General features: G+C 39.0%; 1 protein-coding gene across 5 annotated transcripts in view; it reads left to right on the forward strand.

The window, feature by feature from the left end:
* Positions 1 to 19759, forward strand: part of GPD2 (glycerol-3-phosphate dehydrogenase 2) — a 122289-nt gene that overhangs the window by 79799 nt on the left and 22731 nt on the right. For all 5 annotated transcript variants that reach the window (XM_075117843.1, XM_075117841.1, XM_075117845.1 and 2 more), the window contains exons 7-8: positions 8328 to 8492; positions 9327 to 9471. In XM_075117843.1, the coding sequence (XP_074973944.1) occupies positions 8328 to 8492; positions 9327 to 9471 (310 nt within the window). The remainder of the gene's footprint in view (positions 1 to 8327; positions 8493 to 9326; positions 9472 to 19759) is intronic.

Here is a 19759-nt window from a genome sequence, read left to right on the forward strand (position 1 = left end):
GCTCTTGAAGCTAGGGGCATGATTTCCAGCTCAAGTACGTGTACTTGTGCTAGGAGCAGTTGTACCTGTGGGGTTCAGGTGAGTTTGTACTCAGCACTGTTAGCCCATGCTGCTGCTCTCTGCTGCCCGTGCTAGCCTAGCTACATTGGTTTTAGCTCCATATCTCGATGAGAGCTAATACGAGCATGTCTGTGTGAGCTGGGAATCACGTCTGCAGTTCCAAGTGTAGACATACCCACAGTGTGGTGGTGAAGTATTTTCCAGTCTTGGGGGTGGGGTGAGGAGGACTCAACAATGTTTTTTGGCAAAGGTTTAATACTCTCTTGGGCCCAAATGGTAACCTTCTGCAGAATTGCTCAGATATTGGGATTGGTGGGAGGTTGACTGTACCAAGTTTCCCACAGATGTTTGCATAATGTGGGAGCAGATAGGAAGGATGAGACATTGAACACAATTCCGTAGCTTCTTTGGAAAAGGGAATCCCTAGTCCTATGAAGTGTTGGCCACTGCATGCTGCTTTTCTGCCTCACCGTCGTAGCATTTCGTAGCTCTATAAAATCTTGGAGTCAAAGGCACAAACCCTTAATGAGTGTTGCTTGAAGTAGCATTAAATTAGCTATGGATAGTCTCCAGCTCTAGGGGGAGGAATGTATGAGGAGGGGCTGCTTTCCCATGCAGACTCTAGCTCAGGGGTTCTCACAACAAAACTTTTGGTGGCCTCAGAGTGCAGCCACCAATTCTCACTGACACTTTTTTCCTAAAATACTTCATTAACTTTAGGAAAAACAGTTGAATATGCACAGAGACACAGCCAAATCATTGTAATTTATATTTGTAGGGTTTTTTGGCAGACTCAATAATAAAAATAATGCTGCCTCCCCCTTCCGGAGTGATATCTGTATATTTGTTAATATCACAGCACACTTAGTAGCTACCTGGGAGGCTAGGAAAGGTGATATTAACAAACATACAAGTATCACTTTTCACAGATAGCTAGTAAGTCTGCTGTGAAAAGTGATACTTGCGTGTTTGTTAATATCACTTTTCTCAGCAAACCCTAGGACCGATTAAGCCCTGCATGGGAGAGCTGAAGAGGGAGGCAGCAGGGGCCAGAGGTAATGGTGGGTTGGATGTGGGGCTGTGGGAGGCAGCGGGGCCCTGGGGCAATGAGGGGGATGGATGCGAGGTCAGGAAGGCAGCAGGATCTGTGTGTGTGTGTGGGGGGCCGTGGGAGGCAGAGGGGGCCAGGAGCAACGGCGATGGGTCTCACTGTCGCATGGCCAGAGCCTGGAGCTGGATGCTGAAGCCTGGGGCTGTGTGGCTGGAGCCAGGAGTCAGTGCCTGGGGCTGTGACTGGAGCCAGCACTCGCTGCTGAGTGGCCAGGGCCAGGGGTCAGCACCTGGGGCAAGCTCCTGCCACCGCGTGGCCAGAGCCTGGGAACAGAGCTGTGGGTTGGTGCCTGCTGCCGTGCAGTTGGGGCAGAGGATCAGCGCCAGGCGCTGGGGCTGCGTGGCTGGAGCCTAAGGCCAGCACCCACCACACCTAGCCGGAACTGGGGGCCAGAGGCCGACTGAAGCTCCGGAGCGGGGGGCCAGCAGTTGGAGCTTGCTGCCGTTCAGCTGAGGCTGGGGGTTGTCAGTGCCTGGGGCCAGTGCCTGCCACTGTGCAGCCAGAGCTCAGGACCTGCTGCCACACAGCTGGAATCAGGGGCTGGAGGCTGAAGCCCCACAGCTGGAGGCCATGGCCACGTGGCTGTAGCCGGGGGGGTGGGGTTAGTACCTACTGCCCCATGGTTGGAGCCTGGTGCCGCATGACCATTTTAAAATACCATTTTAAAAAAGAAACTTAACCCACTATTAGCTGAACAGGGTTTCTTTCAATGGTCTGAAATGGATCAGAACAAAAGCAGCAGATATCAGACCAAATGACTGACTTTGACAGCACTAGTGTATTCTGTGTTGAGAGCACTATTCCTGGCAATCTTAACTCCTCTAGTGTTCAGACAAAAACCAGCCACAAACAGAAATTTCTACACCCCTAATGGCGGAAGCTTAGTACAGATGAAAATGAAACTACATGTATGTTGTGGATACTTCATGGGAGAATTTTTTTTACTGGGAATGGCACATACTCAAAGATCAACAGAGTCATGGAGAAAATAACAGTTCATGCTAAGGGAATGAAAACTGCATTTGTCCAAACTACAGAAAGGCCATTATCGATCAAGTGGCGTTGTTAATTTTAAAATAATTTGTTTATTGATGGCTACAAAATAACTTCCCAGGCACCCCAATATGAGTGTTTAGGGTAGGGATTTTCAAAATCAGTGTTAGCTTTATTGCTTTCACTGGAGCAAAGATAGACTAATGCTGAGTGTTTGGAAAGTCTAACCCATAGTGTGTGACCAAAAATGGCATACCATTGAGATGCAATGCAGTTGTAGCCATGTTGGTCCCAGGGTATTTGAGAGACAAGGTGGGATACCATTGATCAAGAACTCTGTGATAAGCAGGCCATATACTCCACTGAAACTGTACCTAATAGGATGCTGGACTTTTTGGTGAGAGCAATTAGAAGCCAAATTGATTAAAAGATGTTGGCTTTTCCTGGTATCATCCTTCTGGGTGAAAGCATAGAGAGAAGATTGGAAAGAAAACTTAGAATGTTTGGCAGATTGACCCACAGATGGTTGTCCCAAGTACTTCTTATGTGGCTGTCATTCAAATCTCTTCTGAGGCAGGTCAGATTTTTGCTGAAGTTTGACACCCAAAACAATGAATACTTCCAAAATAGGGCCGTAGGAAGCAACAGGGCTAATGAAGTCATAACTAGTACAGGGCACAGAGCTAGTGGACATCTATTAAGGGCAAATGCAATAGTAATAAATTCCCACTTCGCTGCCCATAGGTTAACTGTTGTGAGTTCTTAGGCAGCTGACTCAGTTCCTTATTTGAACGAACACACTAAATTACGGTGACGGGTCTAATCTATTATTTTTAAATCATCTCCAAAATGTTGTGATATACTGAAAGATATTCAGCATTTAATATGGGTTATCCCTGAAAGCAAAGGAAGTTGATGTTACGATTTTCCTTAGCTTTGTACAGTACAACTCAAACTGTATTTAAAACTCTAGGCTTGTGCTTTCTTTAACACAGAGACTCATGTCAAAACCAATGGCTTTGCACAAACACTGTCCCAAGTAAATAATCTAGGAATAACCATGTGTTTATGAATGTCTTGCCATTTGTCACAGAACTGTACTTGTATTTCTCAGGCATCCTCTTGATATGGCAATTGTATAGGTGTCAAAAAGCACTGCATGTCATCTCTAGAGCAAATTAAACATGGAAGCGATTATCTTGAGGTTGGAAGAGCTGTCAAACTTAGATGGGGAGGTCAGTATTTAGCTGAAGATTGATGGAAGCAAAGACAGCTGATTTTTCAAAGATGCAAAGAAAGAGAACTTCTAATCCACTGAGATTCAATTATATCGTTAATAAAGTTTGTGTTAAAACGTACAACAAAGCAGTTTTGTGCAATTTAAACGGGTCCTTATACTGGACTATCATTTGACATTACAGTAACGAAGATCATAAAACTGTGAAAACAGATAATGTTCTGTCTGAAATAATATAATTACCCATCCTTGGCTTTAAGCAGAAAAACCCAAGAACAAGCCCTATATGGCAGCTCCTCTTTATTTCACAAAATGTACTTTGCCCCAGTGAATGATGCATGCTATAGTGAGCACAAAACTGTTACTGTGCTCTGTATAGCATAGGTCTGTACAGAAAACAAAACACATGAAGCTCTTTCTTCTGGAAATCAAGAAAAGGATCAGTGCTTCTGAAGCATGGGATTTTAATATAATTGCAGTGTAATTTCAGTAAATTCAGTAAAGCTGATATTTTTGACCATTCAGCCCATATGAGTATAAATATTCTACTGGACTCCATCACTGTCTCTCAGAATTACTTAATCTAAGTGTTCTCCCCAGATGATAGAATTTGAAAAATCACTAAGTATATGAAAACTCGGTTTACTCAAATGTTTCAAATCTGGACATTTCAAGATCTGGTCCAAAAAGCAGAGCTCACCATTGATTGCTAAATTATTCAGCTAGTAAATAGCTTAATGGAGAACTTTGAACAGATAAAAAGAACATCACAGGAACAAAAGGCTTGTATTAATGAAAGGGATAGGGGAAAAAAGAGAGACTGCTTTGAATCATTGATGCTGGTCACATACCAAGCCTGTATTTTAATTGTATGTTTTATTTTTAATAATAAAAAATTATTCACTCCAGTATAATACAGCAGGTTCACCCAGATCAGAAGCGCAAGGCTTAATAAAGAAAATCAGTACAATGCAGTTAAAAAAAAAAGAAAGCAAAATTGCTTTGTCCTCCCAATAAATTTGGTCCTAAATGTGTTGATTTGTCCACAAATCTTTACATTACAAAATGTGCCAGATAATAGCGCTTTAAATCTCATATGAAACTTAATATTTTCTTTTAGTAAATATATTTAGCTGTTGGACACTTTCTTCCTGCCTGCGCTGTGCACCCTAGAGCATTCAATTCAATAATCCTGCCTGTTTCTAGAAGGAAAAAAAAATGGGGACAAATGTGGCATGGTGTGACATATGCTAGAGATGGCTGTAAGCTCTTTGGGGCAGAAGCCATGTCTTTCTTTTTAGTGCTCAGTGTTTATCTGTAGAGCTGTAGAAATAAGATGCTTATAGAGAAACATGAACTGTATAAAATTTGCCTTACATGGTTTTATTTTCAAAACTCAAACCAGGTGCCCAGTTTACTCAAAAGGCTCATGAATATTGATTGCCTGCCTGCCTGCCTACCTGTCTGTCTAGGCGTTGCTACAGCTCTTTTCCCTATAGTATCTAAACACTGACTGCAAACCATCCAGAAAGAGGTTTTGCTTTGAAATCATGCCAAATTCAGTGAAATACGATTTCAATATGAAATATGGCAAAATATGGCAGTTTTGAGTACGTTTTGTGGTGAGATTCTGAATTTGTTTGAACCCAGAATGCTAAGTTAGATTTGGAGAAGGATTGAAATTACATCGAAAAGAATACAAGAAACTCAAGGCCCCTGCCAAAGTGACACTACCAAGTGATAGAGCTTCAATTAATGTACTAGCCCTCTGGATTCCTGGTGCAAATTTGTCCCTGACGTAGCCCTGTTAGTCAGTGGAGTCATACCAGTGTCTTATCTGGCCCCCAGTATACAAACTCTGATGTGGGTCAGAGAAGTTTAGCCTTACGTGCACCCTGCCTAGTTCAAGCCATTGCTATTAGAATTCCCTTTTGAACAGTATATTTCCTACCCCAGTTGAAAAAAGTGTCTTGTGTTAATGGTGAGATCTTAACTGGGATGTTCAGTTTTAGGGTTTTTTCCTAAATATTATATATGCCCAGCAACGGAGCAAGAATCAGGTATTGTAGATCGGGGTAATGCATATTCAATACATTGTGGATACAGTGTGTATTTATAGATACACAGCTCAGTGCAGCAGCTACATATTTCCAGCCCTGTTGAAATCCTTGTAAACACATTCTGTATCCATTAAAGTAGGTTTTGTCAGAAAAAGATAACCGAGATTGAAAGTTACTTTAGCAAACCCCTTGCTTATGGGGTGAGAAACTCAGACTTAGTGTAGCCTTCAGGTTATTGTATATAGTGGGCCAGATCCTGGGACTTGCTGAGTACCTGCCCAACTCTTGCACCTGTACCACCTATCAAGGTCAGTGGGACATGTAGGTTCTGAGAAGATGCTTAGCATCATTTAGGCTTTGGCATAGTTTATATAGTATACAGTTAAGGTGCTTTGTTGCTTGAATGTTTTTTGTTCAGTTTTAGAAACTACATCTGCTTCTGCAGTATTCCTCCCACTGAGTGGAGTCATTGTACTTAGGTAATCAAAAAGGACTGAAATGCAGTGGAAAATTGACTTTCAAGATATAAAAAACAAATCCTGATGAAATAAACTTAAAATTAGTCATAGCCTTAAATTGTGCTTTTTTGTAATTGACAAGTCCACTCCTGAGATCATCCAGGGAAAAGCAGTTCATCCCAAGCACTAGCTTCTATTGCCATATTATTGATGGGAAGTCACATCAGTGACTGGTGGAAGGGTCTTTCCCAGCGAAGAACAAGAAAGTGACTAAAGAGAATTTGAAGATCTAGCTCCTCAGCTTTCCTCTAATCAAATAATTGGAAATCATACTGATCAGGGTACAGCAGTGGTGCTACAAGACTTTAAAAATGAACAGCCCTCCTTTGATCATCACTCAAGTCTGGTCAGGAGAGTTGGCTTCAGACCTGGTGCCTTCCCTGCAAGTCTATAGTATATATCACAGTATAAAGCAGGGCAGATTCTATTTGCATGCATGCTCTGCACCATGATAGGCCCTGCAGCTTTTATCTGCTGTGCTGGGTTTATTCTGTTGGCTTCTGTTACAAGCGGACCTTTCTGCTGAATAAGTGCTTCCTGTGGAGCCAGGATTTACAACCTTCTAGGTCTCAGGCAGTCTAGAAGGCCCTTCATATTTTCTGTTTGGAGAGACTTGAATGAATCAAGACTGATTTGTGACCTCCAAAACAAAACACCAGAGTAAAGTGGGATGTCTCCAGAAGAGTTGAAAGCCTTTGCCATGCAATCACCTTTTAAATAACTTTCCTCCTGCTACCTTCCTGGCATGGGGTTGGAACAATTGCTGCAAGGCAGGACACAGTTAATCCCACAGAGACTGTTTACGGCTCAGAAACCCAGTCTGAGTTACGGAGCATTCCCTCAATCCCATGGATGTCACCAGGGTGGAAGTTGCATTAGTCTCCAGTGGACTAGCTCACATATCCCCCTGCATTGTGGCGTGGTTTAATTATTCCTTCCCCATCTCTGATAGATAGATGTCTAGCTTTGAGTATCTTCAGTGATAGAGAGCCCATAACATCTCCTGATATCTGGTTCAATTGTTTAGCTGGTCTTAAGCCCACTACTCCTTGGGCATTATTTTGGTTTCTTTGACTAAGTTACTGTTCTTTTTTTAAAAAAAAATCTGTCATTTTACCCTTTTACTGTTCACACACTTGGCATAACATTTTTTTAAAAAAATAGTTGAGGACTGATTGCGCTGCATCGTTTCAGCTGTGTTAGACTGAGAAGTTTGGGGGAGGGAAAGCAGAGGCCTCAAAGCCATTGATCCTATTTTTATAACTTTGCCCTTTTAGCTTGGAACAGATGACTTGCAAGGTGGCTCAGAATTGCACAGACAGAATCAGAAGGACCGAACTTTACATAAACCATTTATACTAAATGTTTGGTGTGCTGGCAACATAAATCAACAACAATATCCATTACAAATTCATCCCTTTATCAGTATTATCTTGAGGGAACTGATCCCAACATGCGGGAATGAACCATACCTCTATAAGTCTAGCCCTTTGTAAATTAATTATTCAGGGCACACAGAGCCTGCCCCTGCAATGTAGAGTAATTCTTCCCAGCAAACATCCAGGATTTTAACTTCAGTGGCAATAATAAATAGAAAAAAGTCTCAGGTGATGCCACTATTTTAAAGTAATTAATCATCTTCCCCTCCGTGCCCCCTCACTCCCCTTTTTGGTTCTTTTTAACACGGGATTTTCAGTAATAAATCTTTAATGATATATGTTAAAAGCCATTCATTAATTTAATCTTGGTCTGCCTGCTTCTTTTTTTTTATGCTTTTTACGCTGAACATTATTAATTTTGAACTGGAAAAGTACCTAAAATAAATGTCTGTTTATAGAAAACTGATGGCTTCGTGCAGGGATCTCTGAAAGATCATTTCTTGGTTTTTGAATGTCATGTAGTGCATGTGCTAATAGAAATGGTTAATTAATACCAGTGGGGCTGTCAAGAGTAAACATTCTGGAGATGCTGTATTGCTGCAGTACCAGAATCAGAAGATGCCTTACAAAAAATGACTTGTCTGTACCTAAATTTGAGATGACTGAATGCTAATTTTGTTTCATACCACGTCTCGCATAGAAATCATTACTTGGACAATAATCTTAGATGTTATAAATGCCCATGTGCTAAGCAAAGTTGCATTTTCTGCTGTTAAAATAGCAGGTTAATGCTCTGACCTAGAAGAGACAATGTATCTTTAAATAATTCTTGTTAGACCTGACCAGCCATCATGTATATTCAATGTGACAGGGACAGATGTGACAGATCGGTTCTGACACACTTCCATACCACAAGTCAGTGGCTTGAGGTGACTCATGTCCTTCCTCTCATTCTGTCCCCTGCTGCAGGACAACACAACGATGCACGAATGAACCTTGCCATCGCCCTCACTGCTGCCAGGTACGGTGCTGCCACAGCCAATTACACTGAAGTGGTGCATTTGCTGAAGAAGACAGATCCAAAGAGCGGGAAGGAGTGTGTCTGTGGCGCACGATGCAAGGATGTTCTTACAGGTATGAGGATTGCAATCTAATTCTAGGAGATATTTCTAGAGTCTTGCCTAACTTTACCTAATAACTTTTATTGGTTATGGGCCTCTAATTTAAGCCATATTTCAACGTAGAGAGATAAATCTTCAGATATTTGCATTCTGCAGCACATCATTCACTGGATAAAATCTACTGGGGAAATTATTCAGTTTTATCAGTTTTTGATTAATAGAGTAAAACACAACTATTTAGGAAAACAGAATGTGTTCATTAAAGAAACACAGAATTAATAGAATTAAAAAAAAGGATGGGGACATCTTAAATTTGGAAATAACAATTAACTGACAAAGATGGGGTATTTCCAAAGTGCAGTGTCATGTTATTAATGTCAATCATCTTTAACTTCTGTCAGGTTTCTGTCCAAATCCTTATGCTTTGGCAGCGTAGAGTAGGCTTTTACATTCAAAGCCTGTCAAGCAAAGCTGACATTGTAAAATGCGGTGTGCCACACAGCAATAATACTTTTTGCTAAATTCAAGGTTTGAGACACAAATGGCACCAGTTTTTCAATGATCTGTTCATCAATACAATTCTTAACAAAATAAAGGTGGGGAAAAAAGTCCAGCACACTCAATTGTATTTGTAAAGGCTCTTTTGATGGGTATCATTCCTTGTTTCATATTTGACATTAATTTAAAAAAAAGAAATATTTAACTCTTTAATTCCAGCTGTTCGGGTCCTCTAGAGTGACACAATATACTTTACAATAGGTTAAGTTCATAGATAAATTAATAATCCAGTGTGTCAGTGAGCAGGGAAACAAATGGGGTATCTGATTGATGCTGTGTTCTTTCACAGGGCAGGAATTTGATGTCAAAGCCAAATGTGTTATCAATGCTACAGGACCTTTCACAGACTCTGTGCGCAAAATGGATGATCAGGAAGTATCAAACATCTGTCAGCCAAGTGCAGGCGTGCATATTGTGATGCCTGGTTATTACAGGTAACGATATTCAAAGCTTAGCCCATTTGTAACCATCTCTACTTGTGTCTATAATGAGTAAGGTGGTAGAGGATACATTTGCAGCTTTTATGGTACTGCTTGAATGCACAGGATTCTGGCACTGTGCCTATTAGGAAAACAATTTTATCCTACTCAAAACAACCAAATAGTATACTACTTAATCAAGACTTACTAAGGCAAATTCCCACTGAAACTGAAGTATTGACTGCAGATTTGGGGGGGTGTGGTTTGTTTGTTTTTTTTAAGTGGATTCTAGAGCTGGCTTCACTGTGATATTAGGGGCAAGTGATATATAAAACCTCTTATGGTCATAAGGTTTGATGATGTTAGTGTGCATCTTTCATATAGAAAATTCCACTCTTGAGTTTGTGTAGCATTAAAGACTCTGCAGTGGCTGGAACTGCCAATAAATTGCCCTTCTCAGAGTATAGTTTTAACATGACTGGTTTCAGTTTATACAAATACAGTGTGCATTTAAAACCATAAATTAACGAGCACACCAGTAGGGCAGGAACCTCGGGGTTCCTGGTCTGTTGCTTGAGAGGGCAAAGTAGCAATATGACAAAGTTTTATTTGGGAAGTATTGGGGAATTGATTGGAGGGAATGGGGACAGCAAGGTAGTCCCTCTTGGGAAGGAATCATAAGGAGTCCAGTGTGGGAATCTGAGGTGGGAAGGAATCTTTAGTGGATGTGAGCTATATCTAGGATCCAATGCTCTGCTGCTGTAAAAATGGAATCAGCTCCCCTGAAGTCAGAGGAGAGGTTCCCATTTACACCAGCAGATAATTTGCCCTTACTCCTAATTCACCTGTGGATTTTGCTGCTGCTGTTTTGGGGTCACCAGTCCTGTAAAATTGAGCTATTTTTATCTACATTGAGAATTCTCTCTCCCACTTCTGGAACTGCTGCCTCAGTCCAGTGAATCCTGGAACCATCTAGAAAACAGTGACTCTTGAAACTGAGATATAAGCATTTGGTACCAAGGAATGTACTTCCAATCACTCCTAGTTCCTTTCCTACCATGGCACTTAGCAAGGCTCAGTACTACTGCTCATTTGAATTACTTAGCAGTATGACACTTATAAAATGAGGCTCATATTTCCCACGCATCTGAAGTCATGCACATTATAGAAATCCACCTATTCATTAATCAGATAACAGGGCCAGGATGAGTTTGACATTGTGCATTTCTGTATTGCCTTCCATCTGAGCACTGTAAACCACTTGAGTTTGATTTGGTGAAGTTGACACACACACATTCAATGACAGATTCAGCATTAGAGCCCAGATCTCCTCACTCCAAGTTGTGTGCAGTAACTACAAGGTCCTCTTTCTTTTCTCTGTGTAAGTGCAAAAGTGTTTGTAGAGGATGCTTTCTAATGTCATATGAGGAGCATGTGTATGAAGTCAGCTGCCTTTCTTGCTCTTTGAGAAGAGGGCCTGGGAGCAGAAGTTTTTAAAAAAATAATTTTTAATGTTAAGTTTTGTGTTCGGGAGGATACAGTCTGTTTATTACATAATAAACAGAGTGGCTTGAATCTGTGAAATTTAGAGAGTTCCTTTGTTCAACTTTGTTCCTCAGCATATGTCAGTGTGGGCATTTCTTTCCTTGTAAAATAGTGTCTACCCACACATACCCCCTCCACAATACCACTGATTAGTTAAAACTACACTGATTTCACTTTAAGAAGGCCAAGGAACAGTCTCCATAAGAGAAAAATATTAAGAACATTTAATCTTAATTGTACACATAAATTAGCAGCAATTCTCTACTCTGAGTGCCAATTGAATGCTGCTTAATGAAAAAGATGTCATTTCATTGCAACCACTTTCCTCACTGGTAACCTCCTTTTATAAAAAATTTGGTGTAGTCTTGTAGTAATCAGGTAAAGGCCTTTTATGTTTAAATGTAGATAAGGTTTGATTAATTTAATGTTAACACAATGCAGTTATTTCCTAGTGGATTATTACATTTTGATAATAATCTTCATTAATAGTCTCTGTATTCCTCCTCTCATTAATTCTATTCTTAGTACACATGTCCTTACACAAGTAACTACAGTACATCTCTCTTGCACTCTCCCTTATGTAAGTGTATCATATGTAAGCATCACTGTTTTTTCTGTTGCTGTTGTCTCTGGAGATGGAGACAGGATTTAAACTACATGTGTCGTGTGGGCCATAGCCACCTTCTGTCTGGAACTGTCTGTTTTCTTATATATTCATAGAATCCTAGACTTTAAGGTCAGAAGGGACCATTATGATCATCTATTTTTAAGTTTTCTTACAAATTCAAACTATAATTTTCTTTTCTTGTCACAGATGTCCTCCCAACCCCCCAAAAGGCCATTAGTTATTCTCAGCTGCCACCTAATACCATTTTAACTTAAGTTTAGCATATATTAAACCCAAGCACCACTAAACTTATTAAAATTCATATAGTCATGCTGTTTTTGTTTAATTGCATTTATACTATTTTACTCCGCTGCCTCAACGGGAAGTCTGTTCCATTTATCTGTTCGTTCCACTGTATTTATAATATACCATCTTCTTAAATTATTACAGGTATTGCCTCTTGACTTGAAACCTAATCCCCCTACAGCCTGGAGAGAACAAATAATTCTGGTTTGTCCAGGGACCTCAAATAAATCACTAAAATTTATTTTGTAACCTTTAGCTAGTTTAATTTCTATGTTTTGGTGGTCTTCTCTTAAGACTAAATATCCCCAGTTTTGTTCATATGAAAACCCCCCTATTTCTGTTAACATTGGGTTCCATATATGCTTACTCTCCAATTTAACTGTTTTGTTCTCTGCATAAAGTAACCAAAACTCAGCACTACACTCCAGATGTGGTCCAATCATTGAATCAAGAATGATTTTGGGCAAGTTCTATGGCCTGTGTTGTATAGGAGATCAGATTAGATATTCACAGTTGTCCCATCTAGCCTTGAAACGTATGAATTGCTTTATAAAGACACTGCCAGATATTCTTAGATTTAGAGGCCCTTGTTGAAACAGGGAAATATCTTAATAGTCTTTTTTACTTCAGCTGCACAATGGATCAGGTATTTAAATATTATTTCAGTTACTTCGACAAACCCAGACCCATTTCACGCCCTGCTGTACTATGCTACTGCTATTTAAACTTTACTTAATTTTTGCATTTTGTACCTAAATACATTATTTTATTCTTACATGTTAAATTTGATAAGCCACCTGTTTGCGCATTTGCTTAATCAAGATTTTTTTGTCAAACGTCAGCATTATTATTTATTTTGTTTGTATTATGATAGTAACCGCAGCTTGTTAAATACTGTCCACTCAGATAGAAAGACCCAGTTGCCGCTTTGAAGAGTGTAACGTTTAAGAAGGCAAGCAACATAAAAGGTGTTGGAATGGGATAAAATACATGCAGTATTTTAAACAATAAATACTAACTGTTTCCATCTGCCCCTCCACCTAGCCATCAGCCAAATGGGTTTTTTTGCAGGCATTTTGGTCTTGGGGGATCTGAAGTAAGAGAAGGTGGTGGTATGAATTGTTTTAAAAAGAATGTTCCGTGCACAGAGGGAAGCATGGAAGATGGCTGCAAGAGAAGCCGTCAAATGGGGCAGGTCAAGGCTGGCATAATTGAAAACGTGTATTGAAGGTGGGGCTGTGAGATAGAAGTGAATAAGCAGGTTGGAGATGGGTTATGAAAATTCTTGATGCTTGAACTTCATGTGGTGGAGAAGAGAGTATAAGGATTCAAAGAAGATTCTGCATGTCTGAGTCTTTCCCACTCCCTCTGTTACTCTTCATTCTCTTCAATTCCTGTCCATCAGCTCAACAGTGATGATGGAGCAAATGAAGTCTTTCTACTATTATCTATACTGCACCAGCTTCATTCATCTTTAATCATTTTGTTCTGTCATTCTTCATTGTGTGTATCCAATGCATCCTCCATCTTCCTCTGTTTCTAATTCCTTGCACTCTGATGTGTATCGCCACATATGGTATCCTTTCTGGGTCCATTCTTGACTTGTATCCAAATCACTCTGTCTTTCTTGAATCTGTTACTATCATCTGCAAATGCAATGATCTAACTCATGAATTCAAATTTTTAAAGAGTATTGGTTCCAGTTTCCACAAAGGGTACATACCTTGTAACCCAAACTCTGTGCTAGTTACCTTATTTCTAACCTGTTCTTTACCCATCTTAACAATCTATTACCCAAACCACATGTACAAACTTAATTCATTAATCATTACCTGAAATGTCTTTGAAAGTTTTCTGAATATTCTGATACTGCATATTTAATCTCTAGATTCCCTTTCTCTAAATCAATAAGTTTTTTCATTTTAAAAATTAATCATTTGTCTGGATGTGATTTACCCTTCACAGATCCATATTGACTCACACCTATTAAACTGTACTTCTCCAAATGTATCCTTAAACTGTCTATAAATATCTCAATATAGATGCCAGATATGTAAGCTTGAAGGTATGTAATTTTCAGCTTTTTCTAGAGCCCTTCTTCCTAAATATTGAAAACTGTTGTTTTCCAGTATTTCCAGTAATCTGTGTAGCCGTCCTCAAAATAATTAACACTTCAGCTTGTGGCTGTCTAATGTTATGTATCTCCTATGGAGTTAACTCATGTCTAATCAGTTCTTTGTCTAGATTAATCTTAATTAAATAGTTGCTAAACCCTGTTTTGTTTGTTTCCTTCCATCTGCATCCTCTGTGGAGGTCTTTTCATGATCAGGTACAGATTCAGAAGGGAAAAAACAATTTAGTTCCTCTGTTTTCTTCAGAGTCAAGTCTTTACTTTGCCATCCCAATGAAAGCTTCTCGCTCTTCCCTGGCTCTTGTTTTGGTTTCCATTATATTTAAAGAATCCTTGTGCCAATATAGCTATTTTTTCTGTTTTAGTAATTAGGTGTGGGATTTTCAAAAGAGCCTAAGGGAGTTAGGCACCAACTCCTATTCAAAGTTCTTTAAAAACAAAATCCTACCCTAAACTCCAGCCTCTCATTTGCATTCCAGTTGCACATGGGGTACATCTATAGAGCCCATGGCAGTGAGTCTCCCAGCCCAGGTTGACAGATTTGGGCTAACAGGGCTCACACTAGTGTTCTAAAAATAGTTGTGTAAACAGTGCTTTGAAGTTGAGGCTTTGGCTGGAGCTCAGGCTCTGAAGCCGAGGGAAAGGGGTGGGCTTTCAGAACCTGAGCTCCAGCCTGATCCACCACTTTGAAGTGCTGTCTACACAGCTATTTTTAGAGCACTAGCTCAGGTTCATCAAGCTGGGCTGGGAGACTTGTTCCTACAGCTCCCAAAACGCTGTATCCATTGAGGCCCCAGTTGAGATAATCTTCCCACTCTGCTTGGCACTGTATAAACAGATAGTAAGAGAGAGTCCTTGGTCTGAAGAGTTTACAGCATGAATTGACAAGATAGGCAAAGGGTGGGAGAAAGGAAGCTTTATGATCATTCTTATTTTACGTATAGGCACTTGAGACACAGTTAAGACCTATCCAAGTTCACACAGGAAATTTTGTGGCAGAACTGGGAATTGAACCCACATTTCCTGAGCCTTAGTCCCAACATGGCCTTAACTACAAGGCCATCCATTGTGCTTTGTTAGAGACGATTCCTTAATAAGCCCTTCCCTATCTTTATACTCACCTTTAACATATATTTTGTCTATTTATTTAGTGGTTTTGCCTCCCAAATTCATCCCCCCACCTTTGTTCTTTAGCCATTTCAAGGCTGGAACCTTCAAGACTAACCTCTTTTGTTTGATTTCTAGGAGTTTGTAATGCCTGCTTCCTTTCCTCCCCATTCTTCACAACTAATTGTAGGGCATATGCAGAAACAAAAAAGGATCTGTTCCCTCAGGACAAGAGCAGAACACCTACTAAATACAAACACCTTTTCTAAAAGTTAAGCATTGAATCTACCTCCGAGTTAAGCCTCATGTAACATTTCCAGTCCAAGGAAACCATTTGAGTTTTATTCTAGTAGCAGCTGTGAATAAATGCAACTTCCATGTGTTTTTAATGCATGCAGACATAATTCCTGTTCACTTTAGTGGTATTTTCCTGTACAGATTCAGAGGGCAAAGTGGCTTTTTATACTCAGTTTAAAAAAACAAAAAAGGTCATGAAACTCAACTGTTCCTTTGCTACAGTTTTCAGGTATATGATAAAAAAGTACACACTTTTGCCTTCATTTTAGGTTATTGTTGTATTCTCTATTGAGAAGGCTGTCCAGAAATTGTATAACCACTAGTCTAGCCAGATTTTTTTTCTTTTTTTAGGTATAGTCTTTGGGCACATTCCTGCAAACACTTGCACTGGAGTAATTTTACTGACAGGAGTATTCCCATTTCTGACTTCTTAGGATTAAAAGACCTGTTTTCATATATATATTATATGCACACGCACACACATATATATTCTTAAGAGTGGTGTTATCTGTATGTCAAACAAGATTGTGTTTCAGCTGAGAAGAGTAGCACTGATTGCTGCATGTATATGACATGGGTAAAGACATTTAATTTCACATTGACCAACTGACCCTGAACTCTCATATAAACATTCTTATTGAAACTTACTTTGACCAACACTCATTTTCAACTTTTTCAAACATTAATTTTTATTCACTGTTTTGCCAGACCATTTCATTTTAGACAAGTCTGATTTAAAACGATGCACCTGAAAAGTGCATATTATACAAGGTCCATACTGATCATAATGTTACTAGTTAGCACTGTTACAGTTATCCAAGTTATTTTTTGTAAGCGTGGTAGCAAATGTCCAATCTTGGAAAGACATGCTATGTGATATTAGTTTTATTTATTATTCAAAGTTCTGGGAGCTGTGCAAGCAGTGGGACCGTTTGCTCTCTGCCTTGGCCTCTGATAAAGTCAGTTATTGAGGCAGTTTCTCCTTGGGGAAACAGGCATTTGTGTTTGGGCTGAGATTCCTGAAAAACAGCCTACCTGCTGTTTGTGACCACCTCTGTTCCGGGACTGGTGTATGTATCTAAACAAAACAAGTTATATTTAGCATATTCCCAGAATCCACACAACTGATTTCTCCTCCCCTGGGAAGCTGATCTGTGAAGCTCAAATATCTGCTAATGATCAATGGAAGACAAGGGTGTCATTAAAAAAAAAAAAGTCTTGTCCCACACCCCTTAAAAATATCTTGGTTGGTGTATATTTTCATCTGAGGTTGCACTCTGCCTCCCTGTGAGGATACTCCAGATTGTCCCTATGCAAACACATGCTACAAATTCTATGTAATTTGCCCTTCAAATAACCTTTCACATGTTCACATACTGGTGTTAGCATTCACACCGAGAAAGCTCATTAACTCTAGTAGGCCCAGTTTGGATGGACAAGTGGAGGTTCTGGTTGAAAATCTGGTCCTCTCTGTTGCGATTTACCAAAGATAGATACCTATTCAGAATGTTTGTGACTATAGCCAATAAATGTATTCCATCACTATGGAAGCCAGTACAAATATCATCTACAGAAATGTGATTACTAGAGTAAGAGAATGAAGAGAAATGGGACAACTTATTGATTGGCAGATGAACTAGTGGAAGAAAGATGGGGTGAATGGGATGAACGAATTCAGTCACTGATATAGCTTTTATAATGTACCAATTTACTGTAACGCAACCTATACTGCCTCAACTTTGCTGAAATGGCATGTCTTTTACATCGCCACACTTTCTTGCAGTACTTGTATAAGAAAATAGGTTTCTATGAACCATTCTTTTCATCTTTAATACAAAAATCAAAAGAGGCATTCATGACAATTAAGGGAAGAGAAAGCACAATTGTAGAAGACAGGTACACAAACAATAGGAGGTTGCATCACATTACAGGTTTAGCAAAAAGGTTTTGTTTCTGAATGCCCCATAACCAAGCTAGTCAGTAGTTGAAGAGCAAGACGGACAAACACTTGATAGAGTTATGTGCACAGTTCTGGACATGTTTTATGTAGGGCCTGGATCTTAATTTGTATGTACGAGTAGCTGCATATAGCAAGGTCTCCCAGTAAGCACTAGAAGTATTTCAGCTTACAAATGCTCAGCCGATGGCAGGTGCTTCATGGGGAAAAAAGGGTTGTGTAAATGAAAGTCCAACTTTCCTTTCTCCTTTTTAATAAGAATGAATGAAAAGGGCAGGGTGCTTTTTCAGGGTAGTCATATGCCTATTTTTAAAATGTTTACTTCTGACCAGTTACCATAGTTAGAAATCTTTAGTTTGACTCTAGATTTTGATTGTCAAATACTAAAGGCCATCCAATTTTTTAAAAAATTGGATACGTGCAAATAGTAGGTGGATCAAAATTCCTTACACACAGAGCTATTTATTTTTACCTATTTTTCCTATTTGTGTACTGATACTAACATGAATTAATGAAAAATATTAATATGAAAAGTATATATAAACTTTTCTATGAATAGTGAAATTAGTCTCTGCACTAGAATTGAGGAAATATTTTATGTTTCTGGTGTTAACTATCCATTTTATGGAAGCTTTAAACAAAACCTTGGTCTTGACTTTCAATTAACAACTAGTAGTGACTGAATATGGGTTTAACGTGTGGGAAGTGTCTAGTACTTGCAACTCCTAGGGCCTGAACCAAAGCCTATTGAAATTGATGTGAGTCTTCCCATCGACTTCAATAGTCTTTGGATCAGGGCCTTTTGTGACTTTCATGGAAATAAAAGTAATCCAGCAGCCACCCTGGTCAACCTTGCTTTAGGGTCCATACAAGGTTTTTTTGTGGATTCTGTAGATCAAGACCATACATATTAAGAATCTGCTTGATGATACCGTATCAAGGTTGAGCATTTTGAAATATTGGCATTTCATCCCACCTCACCACACATACAATTTATAAGAGGTCACATACAAATTCAGGCCGAAAAGTTCTAATACATGAAAATGCATCCACTTAATATTGGCAATATCAGTCAATAACAATACATATTTGAATCATAGAGATATATGAAGAAGGGGGATAGAAGTAAGCCTGGACTTCAATTTTCATTTGATACAATAATGACCCTCTTTAATGTGAAAAATATTGAATTATATATATTCAACAAAATTATAATGTAACCATATACTTCATGTTGGAATCATCATAAATTATTACCAAGTATTCTTCCTTATTCAAACTACAGCTGAGTGTCCTAATATAAGTAATGCAGAACTAGCAAGGTATACTGCTAATATGTACCTTCTAGCTAATTATGTTCCATAACAAAATATTAGTGTAAGGTTTTCATTAAAAATAAATTGAAATTCAGTGAAAGTGGTTTCACTGTCACCTGGTTTTTGAATCGGGAAAGGGGTGGGAATAAGTGCTCATATTTCAAAATGTTCAACAGTGAAAAGGTGTTGTCAGGCAGTTTCTTTGAGTTCAGGGTCTTGAAATACAGAGCCCACCAAAATATAACAAACAAACATTATATAGACACTAAAAGAAGATAGTGCCAAAAACTTGCATTTAGCTGCCTGGCTGAAGGTGCTTACTGGGAGATTGTGTAATTGGCTACTATGATAACTTCCTTAGAAGTTTTGGTCTCCAAGCACAGACAAGACTTCTAATGTTACTTTCCTTTTGTCTTACATTTTATCTCCTTTCTTCTTTCTCCTTTTCACTAATAAAATCAGTTATGTTATACTTGCAAGGAAAATATTTCTATGAATCATAGGCTCCTTAATGTAAATAAATTAAATCTTTATAGTAAATGTAAGGAAACAGTGTGCACTTTTTTGCACTTTTTAAATATCCTACAAGTTCACCCACCTCCTGATAAAATTATAAGTAACAAAGAAGTTATAAAAACACACAAAGCAATAACTTTGTATTAAATCTGGCTCCCTGCAGACATACTGGAGCTGATTTGTATTTGTTATAATTGGAAGTTTCATTTCATGGTTCTTCCCCAACCCTTTCTATTTCACCTTACCTTATTTGCATAATATTTATTCATTATCCATTCTTTGCTTAAAAAAGCTTACCTAAGGTGTTCAGTTCGTACCACATCTCTCACATCGCTGTTCTTAAAATTCACAATTTTTTAAATAAAAAAATCTTATGGCCAAGATTTTCACCAGCACTCATGGTTTGAGGGCTCAGGTTGAGAGATGCATGGAGCCTGCTTTTTTTTTTCTTTTTTTTTTTAAGAGAATGATTCACCACCACTCTTTGAAAATCAAGTTCCTTGAACATGACTAGTTGGGGA

The sequence above is a fragment of the Caretta caretta genome, chromosome 11 (genome assembly GCF_965140235.1).
Source record: "Caretta caretta isolate rCarCar2 chromosome 11, rCarCar1.hap1, whole genome shotgun sequence".
Taxonomy (NCBI): Eukaryota; Metazoa; Chordata; order Testudines; family Cheloniidae; genus Caretta; species Caretta caretta.